Below are 18,413 nucleotides of genomic sequence, written 5' to 3'. Positions count from 1 at the left end.
GGTTGTGCTATGCCACTCAAGAATATGGTAAAACAAAACACAGGAGTAGAACATATGCAGTAATTTCTCAGTAAGTACATGTAAGAATAGATGTAAGTCTGTGAAAATAAATAGGAACAGCTGCTGCTGACAAGGTCTAACTGCATTATCAGAATCATTTAAAAGAAACTAGAGGGGCATCTGGGTGGCTCAGTCGGTTAAGCATCTGCCTTCGGCTCAGGTCATGATCCCAGGGTCCTGGCTCCCTACTCAGTGGGGAGTCTGCTTCTCCCTCTGCCTCTGCCTCTCCCCCACCCCATGCTCATGCTCTAATAAATAAAATCTTTAAAAAAAATTACAAGAAACTAGAAAGTGTGTAAATATATGGAAATGGCTTTCTCAGTTAAGTCTGTAGATAGTCACCGTGTTAGTGTTTTTCATATTTAACTTCAAGGCAGCTTTTACAATAAAAATTGATCAAAAATATTTGTCTATCAAAGCAACCAGAAGTGAAACTGGTTAGAATACACTGTTCTGAAAATGTACATTTTTACATAAGACCACTTGGGAATAAACGATGCCAGTTGTTATTGCCCCCTGTTTAGTCCAATCTTTTATTAAGAATACACAGAAAGTGAAAGGTGATGGATAAAAGCAACATTAAGACATTGTCTGAAAACAAAACTCCCTGAAGTTTAAAAGTAAAGTAAAAGAAAGGCGCAGAATTCTTTATTTCTTATCTGCCTTCTATATTCATACTTCATGTGACAATGAAATATTTATTTCTCTTTCAATTATAATTGCTTCTTATTTCTTTTTATCTTCACTTCACTACTTGTTTCTTGACATAATTGCTTGGCTCTTCGTTCCCGATCCAGAATTTCTTTGGGGAACAGGTTTTTCTCATCAAATACAGCTTTCAAAGCTACAAAATGATGAAGAAAATGACATGGAAATTATACTTGGTAAGAGACCCAATTTAATGAAATAGTGGGGAGAAAATTCTCGTTTCAATTCAGCCGAAAATTTGTAGGTTTCTAAAACCAAGGACGTATTTGGGGGAATTTTCTCTGAAGCTCCTGCTATTCCTTTTACTTCATTTTAAATTAAAAAGCTAAATTTTACCAGAGTTTGTTCTATTAATGTATTTATATCCTGATAGAGATCCACCATTTCACAGTAGAAGACTAAAGAAGCTTGTGTTTTCCATTTTTGCTTTTTAATCTACTTAACAGCTATCAAAGACTCATAAAAAGCCAAGAACAAATTATTCTGTATTGAAATAAGACAATTAAAATAATCAAAACACAGTTTGGCTGTCTGCATGACTAAACAAGTGCATCTGCAATCACGTCCTTGTAAGAGACTTTGATCTGCAGGGATCTGTGGCTTCAGGAAAAAAAAGAGCCAAATTATCCCCATGAGTGGCTATATTATGCATCAGTGAGAAGTAGGAGGAAATTGTGCCATGCATTCAAGAAAATAATTTTGGCCTTTTGCTTAATTTTATCATTTCAACAAATGTTTACTGAATGTATATTATGCACAATGTTCTATGCTCAGGCGTAAGTGGGGCACAAATATGACTAAGTTGCAGGCTTTCTTCCAACTGGTAGAGAGTAGGAATAGTGCCCAAATAACCAAAATATCAAGGACAATGAGATACAGTTCTAAGAAAATATGAGCAACAGAAATTGTGGTGAAACATATCAAGAGACTATGAGAATAGGCAGAGATCAGAGGAAAAGCTTTGAGAATTAGACACTATTTGAGGTAGATGTTGAAGTCAGGGTAGGATTTGAAATTGATAATAAGGACCATGGACGTGAGGAAGAGTTGGCAAGGCGGAAAGGAAACGTCAACTAGAGGGAACAAAGTAAATACAAGTGTGGAGAAACAAGAGCTACTATTCGGGTAATTCTGAATAATTCAATACAATGTGACCAAAGTTCAAAAATATAGAGAGAATGAGGTTAGAGCAGGAAAAAGGAACACTTTTTATGCCAAGCCCAAGGAATATGACATAAACTACATAAACGTTGAACAACTTCACAGTATCGTGCCATCTTTATACATTTGGATTAAAAAAAAACCCTTCTCCACTTACCATACAAACATGATTGTATAAGTCAATATCTTTCCCCTTTTTCTCTTGGATGTTATACGAGAACAACTGGGAAAATGAGAAAAGTATAATTTGGCACACAGACTCCACGTGAGTAAAGCCCAAAGATAGAGGTAACCTAAAGCCTGCAAAATATGAAGACAGGCAGCCAAAGAGCTGACAGTGGAAAGAAGTTACACAAAATAAAGTGATGAGTATGGAAAGTGCAAGAAGGCCAGCAGCAACAGCATCTCAGAAAGTTCTAGCAAAAAAAAAAATACTCACTAAAGGTGAGGGGCTCACCCTGAAGTACAAATGCTTTATGTTTCATTCATATCCATGGATGTAAACAGAGGTGAACAAGGCTGGAAGCAAAAGCCCTCTACAACACATCGTTGTGTCCAGAGAAATCGATAAGGCAGGACTACATAAAGAATCATGCACATGAGCCATTTTTTGCTAACAATAGTCTGCCCCTGCAGGTTGTAAAAATTGAAGGCCATTCCAATCCTACGTCACAAGCTCTCACCTAGGGACCTACTACAAATTTCAAGTCTAAAAAACCCAACTCATTAAGACTAACTAATTAAGAGAAGAAATAAAAATTAAAAAAAAAAACTGGCATAGCAGGGATACAGACGACTATAAGCAATATTATAAACAAAACAAAACAAATTTTAAAAAGAACAGAACTAATCAATACACAGACCACCACCAGAAGAATGTTGCCACTGGCCAGATATATATCGTTACCGAGCACTTTGTCACAAATTAAATTTTAAAACTTGAAAGAGCTCTTACCTCCATAAAGAAAGATCACAGAGCAGAAGTGAAAGAAGTCAGGAAATGGCACAACAGGAAGTGAGGAAAGTGAGCTAGCAGAACTCAGGAAAAATCCCTCAAGCGAGAATAGACTGTGGGGTAACATAACGGGGAGCAGAGTTCACAAATGAGAAAAACAAATATAACAAGATGAAACGTAAGAGAAGAAGAGAGAGGAAAGTGATACTGGAAAAGAAATAGATCCAACAAACACAACAGATGAGTCCTTAAGAAAGAACACCAGAGCAGAATATTGGAAGGCATCGTGTATGAAGTTTTCCTTAAATTAGAGACAATCTGACATATATAGGAAGGACATACTGTGGCACCAGGAGGAAGAGTCAGAATAGTCCAACAAAGCATATCTTAGTAAAATAATTAGACTTCAAAGACCATCATTTGGCAGCCAGACAAAATGATCAAGTCGCTCAAAAGGAGAAAAATGGGTATCTTACATTAGCTATCTTCACAGTAATGATCGATACCAGAAGACAGTAAAGCAACACCAACAAGGAAGCCAAGGAAAGAACGTGTGAGGTGTGGGTATGATACACGCCAAGCTGTGCCGCAAATTTAAAAGTTACAAATAGTTTCAACATGCGGGGAATTCGGGGACTAGTATTTCTAAGAGAACTTTTTGAGAAAATTACTACAAAATAACTGATAAATGACTGAGGAAAATTTAGAAAAAGATTTAGTGGTGAGACCTGAATATTTTTAAATGTAGAAGTGAGATTAAAATAATACAAAGTTTAGGATAACAAAACAAGGTAGAAGCTGCATGCCTGACAATGTAGAAATGATACAATTAACAAAAACTGGAGGGGTAAGGGAGAAGAAGCTTCATTCATGATAAATCAGTGACAGTTAAGAGGCAAAGAACTTAAACCAACAAGTCAAGTAATAGCTGTCGAAGTAAATTTAACAAAATAAAATAAGCTAAAAGAAAGATCGAATTATTGGATAAAATTAGGTAGCAGAAGAGGAGGAGAGGAATGAAGAAACATGCTCATTTTATCATCAGTCTGCATGAATGTAACAGTTACTGTTCTAGAAAACTGAAGGGCTAGAAGAATTATATAAACCTATGAGTATAAAGGTACCACTGGAACAAATATATAAGACCCTTCTGAAATAAAAGCAACAAAAAAATTACAGATCCAGTGAAAAATTTAAAAAATATATAAACAATATATGGCATAAAAGAGTGTGAGAAATACAAAACCAAAATATCTAATATATTGATAAATTTAAATGTGCCCAATTTCATGATAAAAAAAAACATTTTTTAGTTGGATCAAAAGCAAAACTCAACCCACATCTAAAATGGAGCAATTCCAAAAATTTGAAATAGAACGATTGGATAAGCATAGCAAACAGATCCAAACCCAAAGAAAGCAGAGGTCAAAATCTAAAATCATCAATGCATACAGAAACACTCAGAAGATACAGATACACAGAAACTCGAAGAAGTGGGTGCCAGAAATAGATGATACTGGGAACTGGACAAGCCCATATCGCAGAAGGGAGGGAGACTTCTCACCGGATAATTTTTTATATGTTCTAATATTTGATTAGTGTGTATTTTGTTTTCTAGCAATAGGACAAAAATGAATAAACCTGGAACTACCTCTTAAGCAAAGCTACAAATGAAAATACTATGCATTTGCCTAATACCAGCAGTACAAGGTCTATGGATTTCCCTACATTAGCAGTTAATTCTGTCCCATATGACTTCAGATTAGCATTTGAGAATCACAAGGCATTCTGAATGCCTTAGAGCTCTCCTAAGATCCACTGTGAAAGGGAGACTGTTCCTTTTGAAATAAACTCTGTTTTACTGAGGTATGTCTCTCAACTAGATGAGGAATTTTCATCATAACTGACTGGGTTTCAGGGCAGTGAAACCAATAACTAACTGTTAGGCCCTTGTATATCTAAAGAGAGTCAGTCTTACCTGAATAATTAATTTTTTTGAGTTAAAAAAACAGATGATAAAAAATTCATATACAGGGGCAGATCCCTGTTTCCTGGGCCCAAAGCTTACAATTTGGGGACCTCTCTAAAAATATATATATAAAATTACAAATACATAATTATTCATAAAAATAGCTATTTATTCAGGATGAGAAAATCAATCTCAGCAAACTATTGGAGTTTTGTAGCGTTGGATCCTTTTCTTCTGAGATCTCTCTTTGGAAAGGCACCTGAAATGCTTACGCAGAAATGCTTCCCACTTGCAGTCTGGCTTCCACTTTTCCCCTGGAACACTAAAACACCCAGCAACTACTAATACTCACAAGGATCTTTGTAGATGAGGCCCATTAAGCAACCTTCTTGGCTTCATTGGCAAACTCTTTTATGTCACAAAAATTATGTCATTAACCTAACACCTTCTAAATGGATAATGGTAATCAATTCATCTTACTATTCAGAGCAACAACATCTGCTAGGTTAATGGCATAATGTTGTCATACGATAATGTGAGTGAGTCTGCAATGATTATGTGATATATCTGAGAGATCATTAACCGTTTACTGAACTTGTTTCAGGTTATAAAGGAATGTCTTTAACCTTGCTGTGATAACTTGCTTTCTTGAAGTATTAACTGGCAAGGCTGAAGTTCCCAGTTATTCAACCAAACATTAATCTAGGTGTTGCTCTAGAGGGATTTTGCAGATGTAATTAAAGTCCCTAATCAATGGACTTCAAGTAAAAGAGATTATCCCAGATAATCTGGGTGAGCTAGATTTAATCAGTTGGAAGGTCTTAAAAGCAGGGCTGAGGCTTCCCGAAAAGAGGGAAAAAATTCCACCATTGGACAATAGGTTCCACTTGTACCCATGGAGTTTCATTCTGTCCTTTCCTGACTGTGGATGATAGCTTTAGCCTGTGCTCAGTCGGCCTATGATCTTCCCCTCCTGACTCAGCCCTCACAATCCCATAAGCAAATTCCTTGTCATAAATTTCAATATATGGCCCTGCTCGTTCTGCTTCCCTGAACCCTGACTGATACACTTGCCATAAAGTACATTATTTACCTCAAGACAATTGTGAAGGGCAAAGTGTTCTCATTGAGACAAACTGGTGTGTCAAGGTTCTGGTGGTTTGTGACTAGAGTCTGTTAGATATTCCTTGTAAAAAAAAATTATGTTTATTCAAATGTATAGTTTATCTTAAAGCCCTCTCAATTCCTGCATAGGTGTTATGTGGGACCTCAAGTCTCAAACTTCTTGTTTTCTGGGCCAACAACTTATAATCTTGGAGAGTAGTTCACTTAGAAGGGCTAGTAACAGCTAATGTATATGGCCTCTGAAGGCTTCCCTTCACTTAAACTCAAATCCTTTGTCCAGGCTACATGGCCCCACATGATCTGATCCCTATCGCCCCTCCAACCTCATCTTGTACTAGTTTCCATCTCTCTCATACTACCCCAGCAACAGTGACTTTCTTTCTAGCCCCAGAACACATCAACCCTGTTCTCAGTTCAGTAGCTTTTACACTTCTGGACCTTGTCCTTGGAATATTCTGCCCCTAATACTTCATGAGACTGCTTTCTTATCTTTCAGGATTCAGATAAAAAATCAGAGGGACCTTCACTGATGCTCCCCTAGTCATGTCTTACCACATTATTGTGCTTTACTTTCTTCATACCTCTTATTAGTATCACCATCCAAACTTACCTTCTTCTACTTATTTATTATCTGTCTCTCCCTCAGGTGATAAATTCAACAAAAGGAAAGACCTTGTCTGCCCTTATACCTCATATCCCCATAGCACCCAGCATTGCATCTGGTACATGAGAGGTATTCAAAAAATATATTTGTTGAATAAATGAGCAAATGAATGAAGATACCTCCAGGAATATGAAGGGGTGGCCCTACTTCTCAAACTTTGGAATTCTTGCATTCCAGAGACCTAAGGGCTCCATAATGGTGAAAGAAAGGTGGTTCTCCGTGTCATATATCCATCCACTTACCACAGCCCTTAAAAATCAACATCTAGCATTATTGGTAACCATTTACACTTACTATTTCCTACCTGGGAAAATACAACATTTATATATTTAAGTGATATCCATCACTTCGTTCTATAGCTGGCTTCCCAACAAGGTTTATTATAATGATACCCAAAAGGTGTTTTAAAAGTAATGAAAATGAAAGACATGGTGGTCATGAAGCCATCAAAACATTTTCACTGAAATAAAATGATTCAGTGAACTTAGTAAAGCAAAGTTAATCTTTTGTCATCTGATGCGTCCCTTGTCCCCTGATTAGCAACCAACTGTATCAGACAAACAATAGTGGCAAAAACCTCACGAAGCATCATAGCAAGAAAGGACTTGATGGCCATCTAAATATAGCACTGCAATGACCAGCTGTTGTTCATCAATGAATATACAGTATTCTGAAAACTTTCTAATTCACATCCTCTGTCCTATTTTATTGTAAGCCCTCTAGATAATTGCTTTTCAAAATTTTATGTGCGTAAGAATCACCCAGGAATCTTGTTAAAATGTAGATTCTGATTCAATAGATCTGAGTTGGGGCGATGCTACATTTCTAACATGATCCCAGGTGGTGCCCATGCTCTTACTCACTGTCCACTGCCCACATCTTGACACCAAGTTTCTAATTCCTGAATCTAGACTCTAGAACAGTATTACCAAGTTGTCTTCAATTTCAGCCATCACTGAGTAACAATCAAGTAGCAAAGCAACAGGTTGTTGGCAAGGTGGTGAGGACTGGTCAAAATGCTTTAGGTCTTCCTATAACTCTTAAATAATTGTGGTCCAGGACCTGTTGAAACTTTTTTTTAAAGGCTCAAATTTTTTTTAATTTCAGATTTTAATTTATTTGGGCTTTACACAAGAATAAAGACTCAATTTTTTAAGAACGGTTTTAGGTTTAAAACAAAGTTGAAAAGAAGGTACAAAAATTTCCCATATATCCCCTGCCTCCACACATGCATAGCCTCTCCTTTTATCAATATCACTTATCAGAACGGTATATTTTTTCCCAAGGATGAATCTACATTGATTCATCATAATTGCCCAAAGTACATAGTTTACCAACAGGTTCACTACCAGTGGTATACATTTTATAGGCTTGCCATATACTACATTACTACAAAAGAGTAATGGCATATATCCCTCATTGTCATGTCATATAGAGTATTTCCACTGTCCCCCAAAAATCCTCTGTGCTCTTCCTAGTCATCTCTTCTCCTCTTCTCTGGCAACCACTGACCCTTTTACCATAGTTTTGCCTTTTCCAGAATGTCATATAGTTGGGATCATCAGTATGTCCTTTTTCAAATTGGCTTCTTTCACCTAATAATATTTATTTAAGATTCCTCCACATGTCTTTTCATGGCTTAACAGCTCATTTCTTTTTAGTGTTGAATAATATTCCATTATCTGGATGTACCACAATTTATGTATACATTCACTTATTGAAGGACATCTTAGTTGCTTCCAAGTTTGGGTAATTATGAATAAAGTTGCTTTAAACATCCATGCACAGGCTTTTGTTTGAACATAAATTTTCAATTCCTTTGGTTAAATACCAAGAAGCATGATTGTTGGATTATATGGTAAGAATATGCTTCCTTTTGTAAGAAACTGCCAACTGTCTTCCAAAGTGGCTGTACCATTTTGCATTCCCACCAGCAATGAATGAGGGTTCCTGTTGTTCCACATTGTCATTAGCATTTGGTGTTGTCAGTGTTCTGGATTTTGGCCATTCTAATAGGTGAGCAGTGATATCTCATTTTTGTTTTACTTTGCATTTCCCTGATGACATATGCGGAACATCTGTTGAACCTTTTAAAAAATATTTTTCACATATTAATGATGTGTGTCTTGTGGGATCCAAATTTTGGTGTGTGTGTGTGTGTGTGTGTGACTTTCAAGATGATTTATGCTATCATATAAAGATAAAAATAATAGGAAGGAATTCCACTTTTAAGATGTTTCTGTTTTATGCTCATTCTTTAGTTATCTAAAATTTCCCGGAGTGCATCACATGTAACAATTTCTCATTTCTTACTTAAAATGAATATAAATATATACATGCTTTCTTTTTGTATTTAAATTATTTATTCCAGTAAGAACTTTTCCATAAATATCAGTGATTTTCTTTCTTTATTGGTACTAGATTTAAGATTATATTCTAAAGTAAAGATACGGTAAGTTAGATTTTACTAAAAGTCTATGTGCATATTTTCACCTGTAGTTTAAGAACTATACAGAGAATTTTGTGTTGCAATGAAAACCACAAATTGTCAGATTCACCATTTTTTAATTATTTTGCCCCTCTTTGTAAATTGCAGGTTACCAATGGATACACAAACTCTGTCTCATCTGGTAGAGTTTTAATTGACTTCGTCTCCTTTTTGGAAACACCAGTTTTGGAACCTACCTGCAGACTGGATTGGAGATTATTATCATGAACAAATTGCCAATTCTTACAGATTCTTCCAGTTCCCTTCAGTATCTGACTACAATACTCCAAAGTAAGTTTCCCTAAAACTGAGAACCAAAACTTGACAGCTCAAATCCCTATCTAGACCCTACACTGCCTACAGCTGTTCTTTTCTCTCGGGATCTCCAGGACCCAGAACAACTGACCTTTCTCACCAACTCACAATGCATGGTTCAACTGGTTTTACAGAAGCAACACCAACAAGAACCCTTGAGAGCCCACTTCTGAGACCCTGCTTTGTCCCCCCAGGAGGTTTATGATCACCTCTGGGTTGTTCCATGATGAGCAACATTCCTTCCTCTTGAAAAAAAGTGGGGGGACTGACAATGTTGAACTTTACCTGAGCCCTGTACTCCTGGAAAGCAGAGACAGTTAAGAAATCCCTCTACTCTTTTGTGTTTTGGAGACGGAAAACAGCAAAGGATGACTCTGCTCTCAGACTCTGAGATAAGACCCTCTGTACCCTTCCCCAGAAGTCTACTAAGACTCATGGATTCACGAACCTGCCTCTGTAATGGCCCAAGCCCACTTCCTTTTCTTTGAGAGTTTGTCTTTAACAAATACTCTCCCTATGAAATAGCCTGCAATAAAATCATCTCTTTAATTGTCCCACTCATTTTGTCTCTGGCAGAACAACAACAACAACAACAACAAGAACCAAACAATTCACCTGAGGTACCACTAATGCAGCATTTTCTCTACACTGGAAATTTTAAAGATTTTACAGATACAGTGTGAATGGGTTCTACGGAATTTGTTGGCGAAAACTGACCCAGAGACACTTGTAAGTCCTCGCCAGGTTTTTGAATAAGGCATATCAAAGAGGGGTTTCAAGCTGTTTGGGAACCCACAGGGAACAACTTGGAAGCTAAAGAGAGAGTATGAAAGATGTTTCAACTTGAAAGGAAAAGAAAGAGAATACAAGAGGACATTAAAAACCCAGTAGGTAAGACTAAAAAGTCACCAGGGGATTATAGAGTGTTTGAAAACTGTCCTGAGTTCCAAAGTGATAGTTTAGAATATTGAATGTAAGTCTGGCAGAATGCCCCTCATCATATGATTGCCAGATAACCTCCTGCACACTGTAATTAGGGGGATTGCAGAAGTGTATGTAAAATGCAGCACAAAGATTTAAAGTAGACTATTGTAATGAAAATGTGGAGGGGGGAATATGTTGGTAATTGAGTTTTTTTTAAGTGCTCTTTTACAATAACATTTTTTTTTGTTTAAATCCAGCAGCATCCTCCTGAAAAGGAGATGAACAATTTTCAATGAAAGCGATAAAAATGGGTAATACTATAGTAAAATGGCTGATTTCAGAAATAAGCATAAGAATAAGCTGCCTGGGTGATTCCTTCCCATTCAGTTTTCCCTCCTTTCCCCTCTGATCCTCTGTGCTGTTTTATTCCACATATGAGTGAAACCATATGATAATTGTCTTTCTCTGACTGACTTATTTCACTCAGCATGAGACAAACTATGAGAGACTCTCAACTATAGGGAACAAACTGAGGGTTGCTGGAGGGGAGGTGGCGGGGAAGGTTGGGGTAATGGGGTGATGTGATGAGCATTGGGTGTTATATGCAACTGAACTCTACATCTGAAATTAATGATGTGCAATATGTTGGCTAACTGAATTTTTATAAAGGCTGCCTAGGGAATATGATTTGAATGCTATTTGAACAAGGGCAATGACACTTAGAAATATTAACAACACGGACAACTGAATAACATGGACACTTCTCATGGAGGGCCCACCTCTTATTAGCTACGTGAGACTAGATAAGTTGTTTAAACTCTTTATGTCTGTGCCACAGATCCTTTACTCTATGCCAGAGTTCATGCCACAGACTCCTCCTGTAGAAAGTAAGGACAATAATAATTTCTATATCATAGAGCTGTTTAGTGGAATAATAAGAATAAAATATTATCAATAAAGAAAAACGTATCAAATTCTTATTAGGTGTCAGGTTCTATGCTAAGGGCTTCACCTAAATTATTTCACTTAATTTTCACAGCAACATTATGGGGATGGTAACTAATATGATGCCCATTTTTAGTTGAAGAAACTAAGGTACAGGGACTTTAATTGACCTGTTCAAAGTCATATAGCTAGCAAGTGGTAGAGTCTTGATTTGAAGCCAAGTGTATGCTTGAAATTTTGCCTTTATACCATTATTGCTTTGAGTCTCCCACGTTTTATTCCCTTTATAAGTAGAAATTCTCCCAAAAGACAACCATAGCCATTGACACCTTATAACTTAATGGGAATACTGACTGCAAGTTCAAAAGACACAAAATAATGTAAAGGACCAGGAGTGGGGGGGGGGAAGCATGAAAATACAGGTAAGATGATACTATGCCAGTTATCAATATATTGCCCCTTAGCTCCAAATCCATTCTTCACTGCTTGCTTTGGGATAATGGGCTGGAGCCCTGTAAATATCTTTTGCCAGCTGGTTGATGTTGATCCCTGTCACGAGAGGACACTAGAGGGACACTGGAGAGGTGGGTTTCTCTTCCAAGCAGGTGCCCCTTTCACCATGCTCCTGCAGTGCAGTTTCTCTAGCACTAGACTCCTATAGCATGATTCCCCGAGTACCAAGTCCTCACAGAGGCTTTTCCAGCTCCAGACTCCCATGATGCAAGCATGGCTACTCCAGAGCCCAGAACTAGCAGCTTTCCTTGTCACCTGTCTGGCACCACCTGGTGAATGGCTTTCCTGCTTACCCCAAGAGGTAAGTGGAGGTCTGCCAGTGTGACTCCTCTCTGTGAACAGCCTCCCCTGTACTCTTTTGGTGTCTTTGTAGTGAGTTCAGAGATGCAGCACCTCCCTGTGAATGGCTTCCCATGTCACCCACGTTCTACCTGCGGCAGCTCGGCCCACCTCACCATCCAGTGAGACACGGATAAGCCCTCTCCCATGAGGTTTGGGTATCAGCCCTAGCTGGGATGGGCATCTTCCTTGGTCTCTCTCAGGTCTGAGGGTGTAGTGGCTGTTCTTTAAATCTGATATTCCTGTGTTCTTTAGAGTTCTCTTTACTTCCTACTAGCCAATTTTCTATAATACCCATATATTACATCTAAAATCAGAACAAGAAAATGAATTTAACAAGAACATAAACTCTGAAACATGCCTATACTTGCTCTTCAGTTACCACTCTTTCTTTGCTACTATAGTCAGTTTCTTGGAAAAGTGTGAGCTTTTCTTGGTTGATATCCCACAAGCACCTCCATCTCAACATATTTCGAAAACCAACTCTAAACCATCTCATCCTCCTGTAGTTCCTCTCTTAATAATAGTCTCCTTTTTTGGGGGCACCTGGGTGGCTCAGATGGTTAAGCGTCTGCCTTCGGCGTCTGCCTTCGGCTCAGGTCATGATCCCAGGGTCCTGGGATCGAGCCCCGCATCAGGCTCCCTGCTCAAGTGGGGAGCCTGCTTCTCCCTCTCCCTCTGCCATTCTCTCCACTTGTGCTCTCTGGCTCTATCTCTCTGTCAAATAAATAAATAAAAATCTTAAGAAAAAAAAATAGTCTCCTTTTTTGGACATAGTTTTCCAAGCTAGAAACCTGAGAGTTATACATGTGTTCACATCTCATCAGGGCACATAACCCTTTAAATTCGATCTTCTTAACATTTCTCAAATTAGTTACTTCCTTTCAAGGAACTCCTTATCTTTTTTTTTTTAAGATTTTATTTACTTATTTGACAGAGAGAGAGACACAGCGAGAGAGGGAACACAAGCAGGGGGAGCGGGAGAGGGAGAAGCAGGCTTCCCGCCGAGCAGGGGGCCCAATGCGGGGCTCGATCCTAGGACCCCGGGATCATGACCTGAGCCAAAGGCAGACGCTTAATGACTGAGCCACCCAGGCACCCCTAGGGTCTCCTTATCTTCAAAATAATAATAGATACCATTTAATGAATGTTTAGTTATGTACTATTCACTGTGCTAAAGTTAGCCCACACAACTTCAAAATCAGGCACGGTAAGCCCCATTTTATACATGAGAAAGCTGAGACTTAGTAGCTTATGTAATTTGTCCAAATATAAACAACTAGTGGAAGGCAAAGTAAGGATTCAAAAGCAGATAGCCAGCTGCAAACAACAAGCTCCCACTACTATAATATGCGGCCTTCCGTCCAGCCCCATTATAATGCATCTAATACACAGTTTCCAGAAAGCTTTCTAAAATGCAAAACTGGTCATGTCACTTTCCTGTTTTAAACATTTCAATAGAAATTTTGTTTCTGAATAGGATTTAATAGGTAGTGGTAAGTCATCTTTCTCATTGCACCAGACAGAAAAACAAAAACAGGTAAATTATAGAAATAATATTTTAAAACCTATCAGAGGGTGGTGGAAGCACCTGGAGATGGTAGAACCCTTCTTAGATGGGCTAAGATTGCCAAATATTTTCTTCCCTCTGTGGATTTATCATGTCTGGGCATTGCTAAGAAACAGGATTGCCGTAGACAAAGAGGCCTTTCTAAGGGAAAGTGAAATCAGAAGAGTTTTGATGACTATGTAGGTTGGTGTAATATACTGGAATCTAGAGATATTCCATATGGCCAGTATTCCCCACAGGATGTTTTCTGAATGCTAGGGTGATAGAGACTGTGGATTGGACTGGAGAGGCAAAGTAATGTTTCCTGTAATCTTGCAGTACTTAGGAGACAATATACCAGTAAAAGAAGAAGCTTAAAACAGACATTTGAAATCAGAAGTAGACTAAATCTAACTAAAGCTGTGACCAAGCACTAGCCAAGCTCAATTCCTAATTGAATTCGTGTGATCTGCCCTTCTTGTTCTCTGCCCAACTAAGGAAAGGGTAAACTATCTCTGGGAGAAAATAACATTAATTTTAATATCTATAGATCTTATATATGTAATTTCTGTCATACAATTTAAAAATGTACAAAAATTACGAGACTTGTAAAGAAGAAGGAAAATATGGGGCGCCTGGGTGGCTCAGTCGTTAAGCTCTGCCTTCGACTCAGGTCATGATCCCAGGGTCCTGGGATCGAGCCCCGCATTGGGCTCCCCACTTGCGGGAAGCCTGCTTCTCCCTCTCCTACTCCCCCTGCTTCTCCCTCTCCTACTCCCCCTGCTTGTGTTCCCTCTCTAGCTGTCTCGCTCTCTGTCAAATAAATAAATAAAATCTTTAAAAAAAAAAAAAAAGAAGAAGAAGAAGGAAAATGTGACCAGTAACCATGAGGGAAAAATAGACAGTAGAAGCAGACTCCAAGATCATTCAGGTATTGATGTTAGCAGGCCAGAGCTTTAAAATTACTATTATAAATATATTAAAGAAAACAGAAAATTTGGACAAAATGGATGAAAACATGAATAATTTCAACTGAGAATTGGAATCTATATAAAAAGAGATTCAAATGGCACTCTAGAACTGAAAAAATATATATGTGAAATCTGAAATTGGGAACTGATCACATGAGTTTAAGAGCAGACTGGCAAAGACAGGATTAGTGAATGCAAAGACAAGTCAATATAAAGCACCCAAAATAAAGCCCAGAGAGTGAAATAAAATGGAAAGAAGAGAAGACTGTAAGAAACATTTACAATGTAAAGAATGTCTAACATATGCAGATTTGCAATCCCAAAAGGACAGGAGAGTGGGAATTGGAAAGAAACAATATTCAAAAAGATAATGGCTGAGAATTGTCCAAAATTGAAAAAAGATTTAGTTGAGAATTCCTATCAACCCCAAGCAATATAAATACTGAGAAACGTGTATTTATATCCATCATGATAAAACTGCTCAAAACGGATAAAGAGAAAAATCTTTAAAGGAGCCAGATTAAAAAAAAAAAAAAAATACTAAATTCAAAAAAGTCACAACAATGTATCAAGAGCTGAATTTTGAACAGGAATTATGGGAGCAAGGAAACAATGGGACACTATCTTTAAAAAGCTGAAAGGAAAAAAAAAAACCAACAAAAAACCAACACTACTATTTAGAGTTTTAAACCCAGTAACAGTATCTTTCCAAAGCCAAATGAAATAAGTGCATTTTTCAGACACATAAAAGCTGGGGTAATTACTCACCAGCCGATCCACATTATAAGAAATCCTGCAAGACATTCTTCAAACTGAAGAAAAATAATCTCGGTAGAAGCCTACTATTAGAAGAAGGAATAAAGGGCACAGAAAAGAATATTGAAAGCTCTGGAGCAATCACTAAAAGAATAATACAAAGAGATATAAAAACAGAAGAATTAATAGAAGAGATGAAATGGAGTAATTCAAAGTACTTGACTGAAACATTTCAATGGGTCTTCATTTCTGATAAAATAAATGCCAAGGGCTTTAGCATAGTACACTAGGTGTTCCATGATCTGGCCCCCATTTACCTATCTAGCCTTGATTCTCATTGTGCCCCTTCTAGAACCTAGTCACTTGGAACTATATGTAGCTCCCTTAGCACTCGTTACTCATACCACCTTACATTTGCATAAGCTACTCCTTTGCCAGAAATATCATCCCCCTTTTTTTCTTAACTGACTAACAGCAACTTGACTTTTAGTGTCTAGCTTGACCTAATAAGGTTTCTCCCAAAAAACCATCTATGAATCTCCCTGTGGTCCCACTGTAGCCAGTGCATATCTCTATCACAGCCCTGGGTGTAAAACATAATTATTCATTTCCTTACCTATTTTCCCCACTAGTCTTCAAGATCTTTGAAGGCTGGGCCTCCACATGTTAACTCTTTGTCTTCAGCCTCCAGCACAGGGGCCAGCCTGTGCACAGAGGCATTCAGTATCTACCTCAGAAAAGGCTAAACACATAAGTGAGTGAACATTATTGCAGTATCTGCAAGTTGAAGACTCTAGGATATTATACAAAGCCCGTTACAGTCCTCTGCCTTCCTCAAGACCTTTATTTCTAAAAAGCATACCAGTAGCTCAAACTCAACACATTCTAAACTCAACTCTACTCATGTGTGTCAGACTCACTTCCCTAACATCTCCCAGGGCAGCCAACTCGGAATCACGTGGACTTCTGCCCTACTTCATCCCTGATGTGCCTTTCCTTACACTATTTCCTTGATCTTGACTCCCTTCCTCCTCCTTCACCCTGCAGACTCCTGCCCTTCCTAAGTGTGTGACCACCACTCTGCATTGATTCCTATGCCCCAGTCACAATTCATCTGGCTTCTCCCTTGGTGCGCCCACGGAACACGGTGTCACATGTCATGCATTCCGTTGTCTTCAAAGCCTGCATCTGTCTCTCCCTTACATCGGTGGAACTTATTAAAAAAAATAAATAAATAACTGGTGGCGCCTGGGTGGCTCAGTCATTAAGCGTCTGCCTTGGGCTCAGGTCATGATCCCAGGGTCCTGGGATCAAGCCCCGCATCGGGCTCCCTGCTCTGCGGGAAGCCTACTTCTCCCTCTCCCATTCCCCCTGCTTGTGTTCCCTCTCTCGCTGTGTCTCTCTCTGTCAAATAAATAAATAAAATCTTTAAAAATAATAATAATAATAACTATTTTCCCTTGCAGAGAAGGCAGGTAAGTGAAAATACTGAAAAGAGAGCAAAGGATGAAAAGCTGAAGAAGAAAATTAAAAAAAAAAAAAAACAGAACTGTGGAAATTACAGGAAAAAATTATATTGCAAAATCCAGGAGGAAAAACATTTCTTTGAAAATGTGTTAAAGTATTTCAGTATGTCCATCCAGCCATCTACCCCCACCCCCCATCTCTCCACAAGCACATCCACCTGCCTGTAAGGAAGAATTCTCCCGCTGCAGACTGTACAAGGCTCCTCGCAGGAGCTCAGGAGCTTACACCACTGAGGAGAGGTGTTTGCTGCCCTCACTGTTGACCTCTCCCACCTTCTTGCTCCCCAGCGTTTGCATACTCCCTGTCTTCTATTTCTCTTCTCTCAGTTCTGATTGCTCCATCTTGGTTTCCTCCCCTGGGCATGTTCTATGTCCCTACTGTCTTTTTTTTTTTTTTTTAAGATTTTATTTATTTATTTGAGACAGAGAGAGAAAGGGATGGGGAGGGGCAGAGGGAGAGGGAGAGGCAGGCTTCCCGCCCAGCAGGGAGCCCGATGCGGGGCTCGATCCCCACGACCCTGGGATCATGACCTGAGCCAAAGGCAGACGCTTAACAACTGAGCCACCCAGGTGCCCCTATGTCTCTACTGTCTTTACACTTTGTCCTGGCTCTGTGGATCTTTTCTTACTGTCTGTTCCCCAGATCTCTTCTGTCTGTGACTCAAGAGGATAAGATAAGTACTTCCCACATTTATTTTTAAAAGACGAATCATCCCGGGTGGGGGAAAAATTAGGATGACAGACTGAAAGCCCTGCCAGATGCATAAACGGTTATATAGAGCCCCCAAATTTATGGATTCATGGTTTTAAAAGAAATGAGCAGAAACCATTAGATGACCCTCATGAGACCAAATAAATGATTATAAGTTTAGAAAAGAAAAACTCTTGAGTAAAGGCAAGAGAAAGCTGAGAATAATTAGACTGGAAACTATGGCAATGAGGAATGACAGCTGTACCTTTCTCCCAAGTGGAATTTCAAAAAAAAAAAAAAAAGTTGACCAACTGTTCTCCTTTCCCGGAGGGAACCAAGTGAAGACAAGAGGCTGAAACTTCCTCCAGTGTGGACATACAGAAACGCCTCCCTCCTGCAAGGGTTATTATTTCTCTCAAGGATGATGTTGAACCCTCATCTCTGAGGATTTGAAAAGTTCAGAAACCACAGATCTCAGATGGTTCAAGTGTAGTTCTGATTTTTTGACTGTGACAAGTTGGAAATATGCACTTTTCATTAATTATTTTAAATGAGTTCCCTGCAGTGTCCAGATGCTCTCTGAGTGCCTCACTGAGATTCAGGTTGTGCTTTGTGCACTCCCGTAGGGCCCCTCCATGCGGGTAGGATTTCTGTACAGACCCTGTTCTTCAAATCCTTAACAACTTGGAAGCCTATAACCATCTGAAAAAGAGAACATTCTTCTGCACACCTTGTTTCTGAACCTTCAGAGACC

At 38.7% G+C, this 18,413-nt stretch overlaps 1 protein-coding gene across 1 annotated transcript in view; it reads right to left on the bottom strand.

Moving 5' to 3' along the window:
- WDR49 (WD repeat domain 49) overlaps nucleotides 1-18,413 on the bottom strand; it is a 134,477-nt gene that overhangs the window by 1,404 nt on the left and 114,660 nt on the right. Inside the window, exon 18 of the mRNA XM_021702634.1 lies at nucleotides 784-904. Within this exon, the coding sequence (XP_021558309.1) occupies nucleotides 784-904 (121 nt within the window). The remainder of the gene's footprint in view (nucleotides 1-783; nucleotides 905-18,413) is intronic.

Source organism: Neomonachus schauinslandi, chromosome 1 (genome assembly GCF_002201575.2).
Source record: "Neomonachus schauinslandi chromosome 1, ASM220157v2, whole genome shotgun sequence".
In the NCBI taxonomy this organism is placed as follows: Eukaryota; Metazoa; Chordata; class Mammalia; order Carnivora; family Phocidae; genus Neomonachus; species Neomonachus schauinslandi.
Note: the sequence above shows the minus strand (reverse complement) of the source record. Positions and strands in the feature narration are given on the sequence as shown.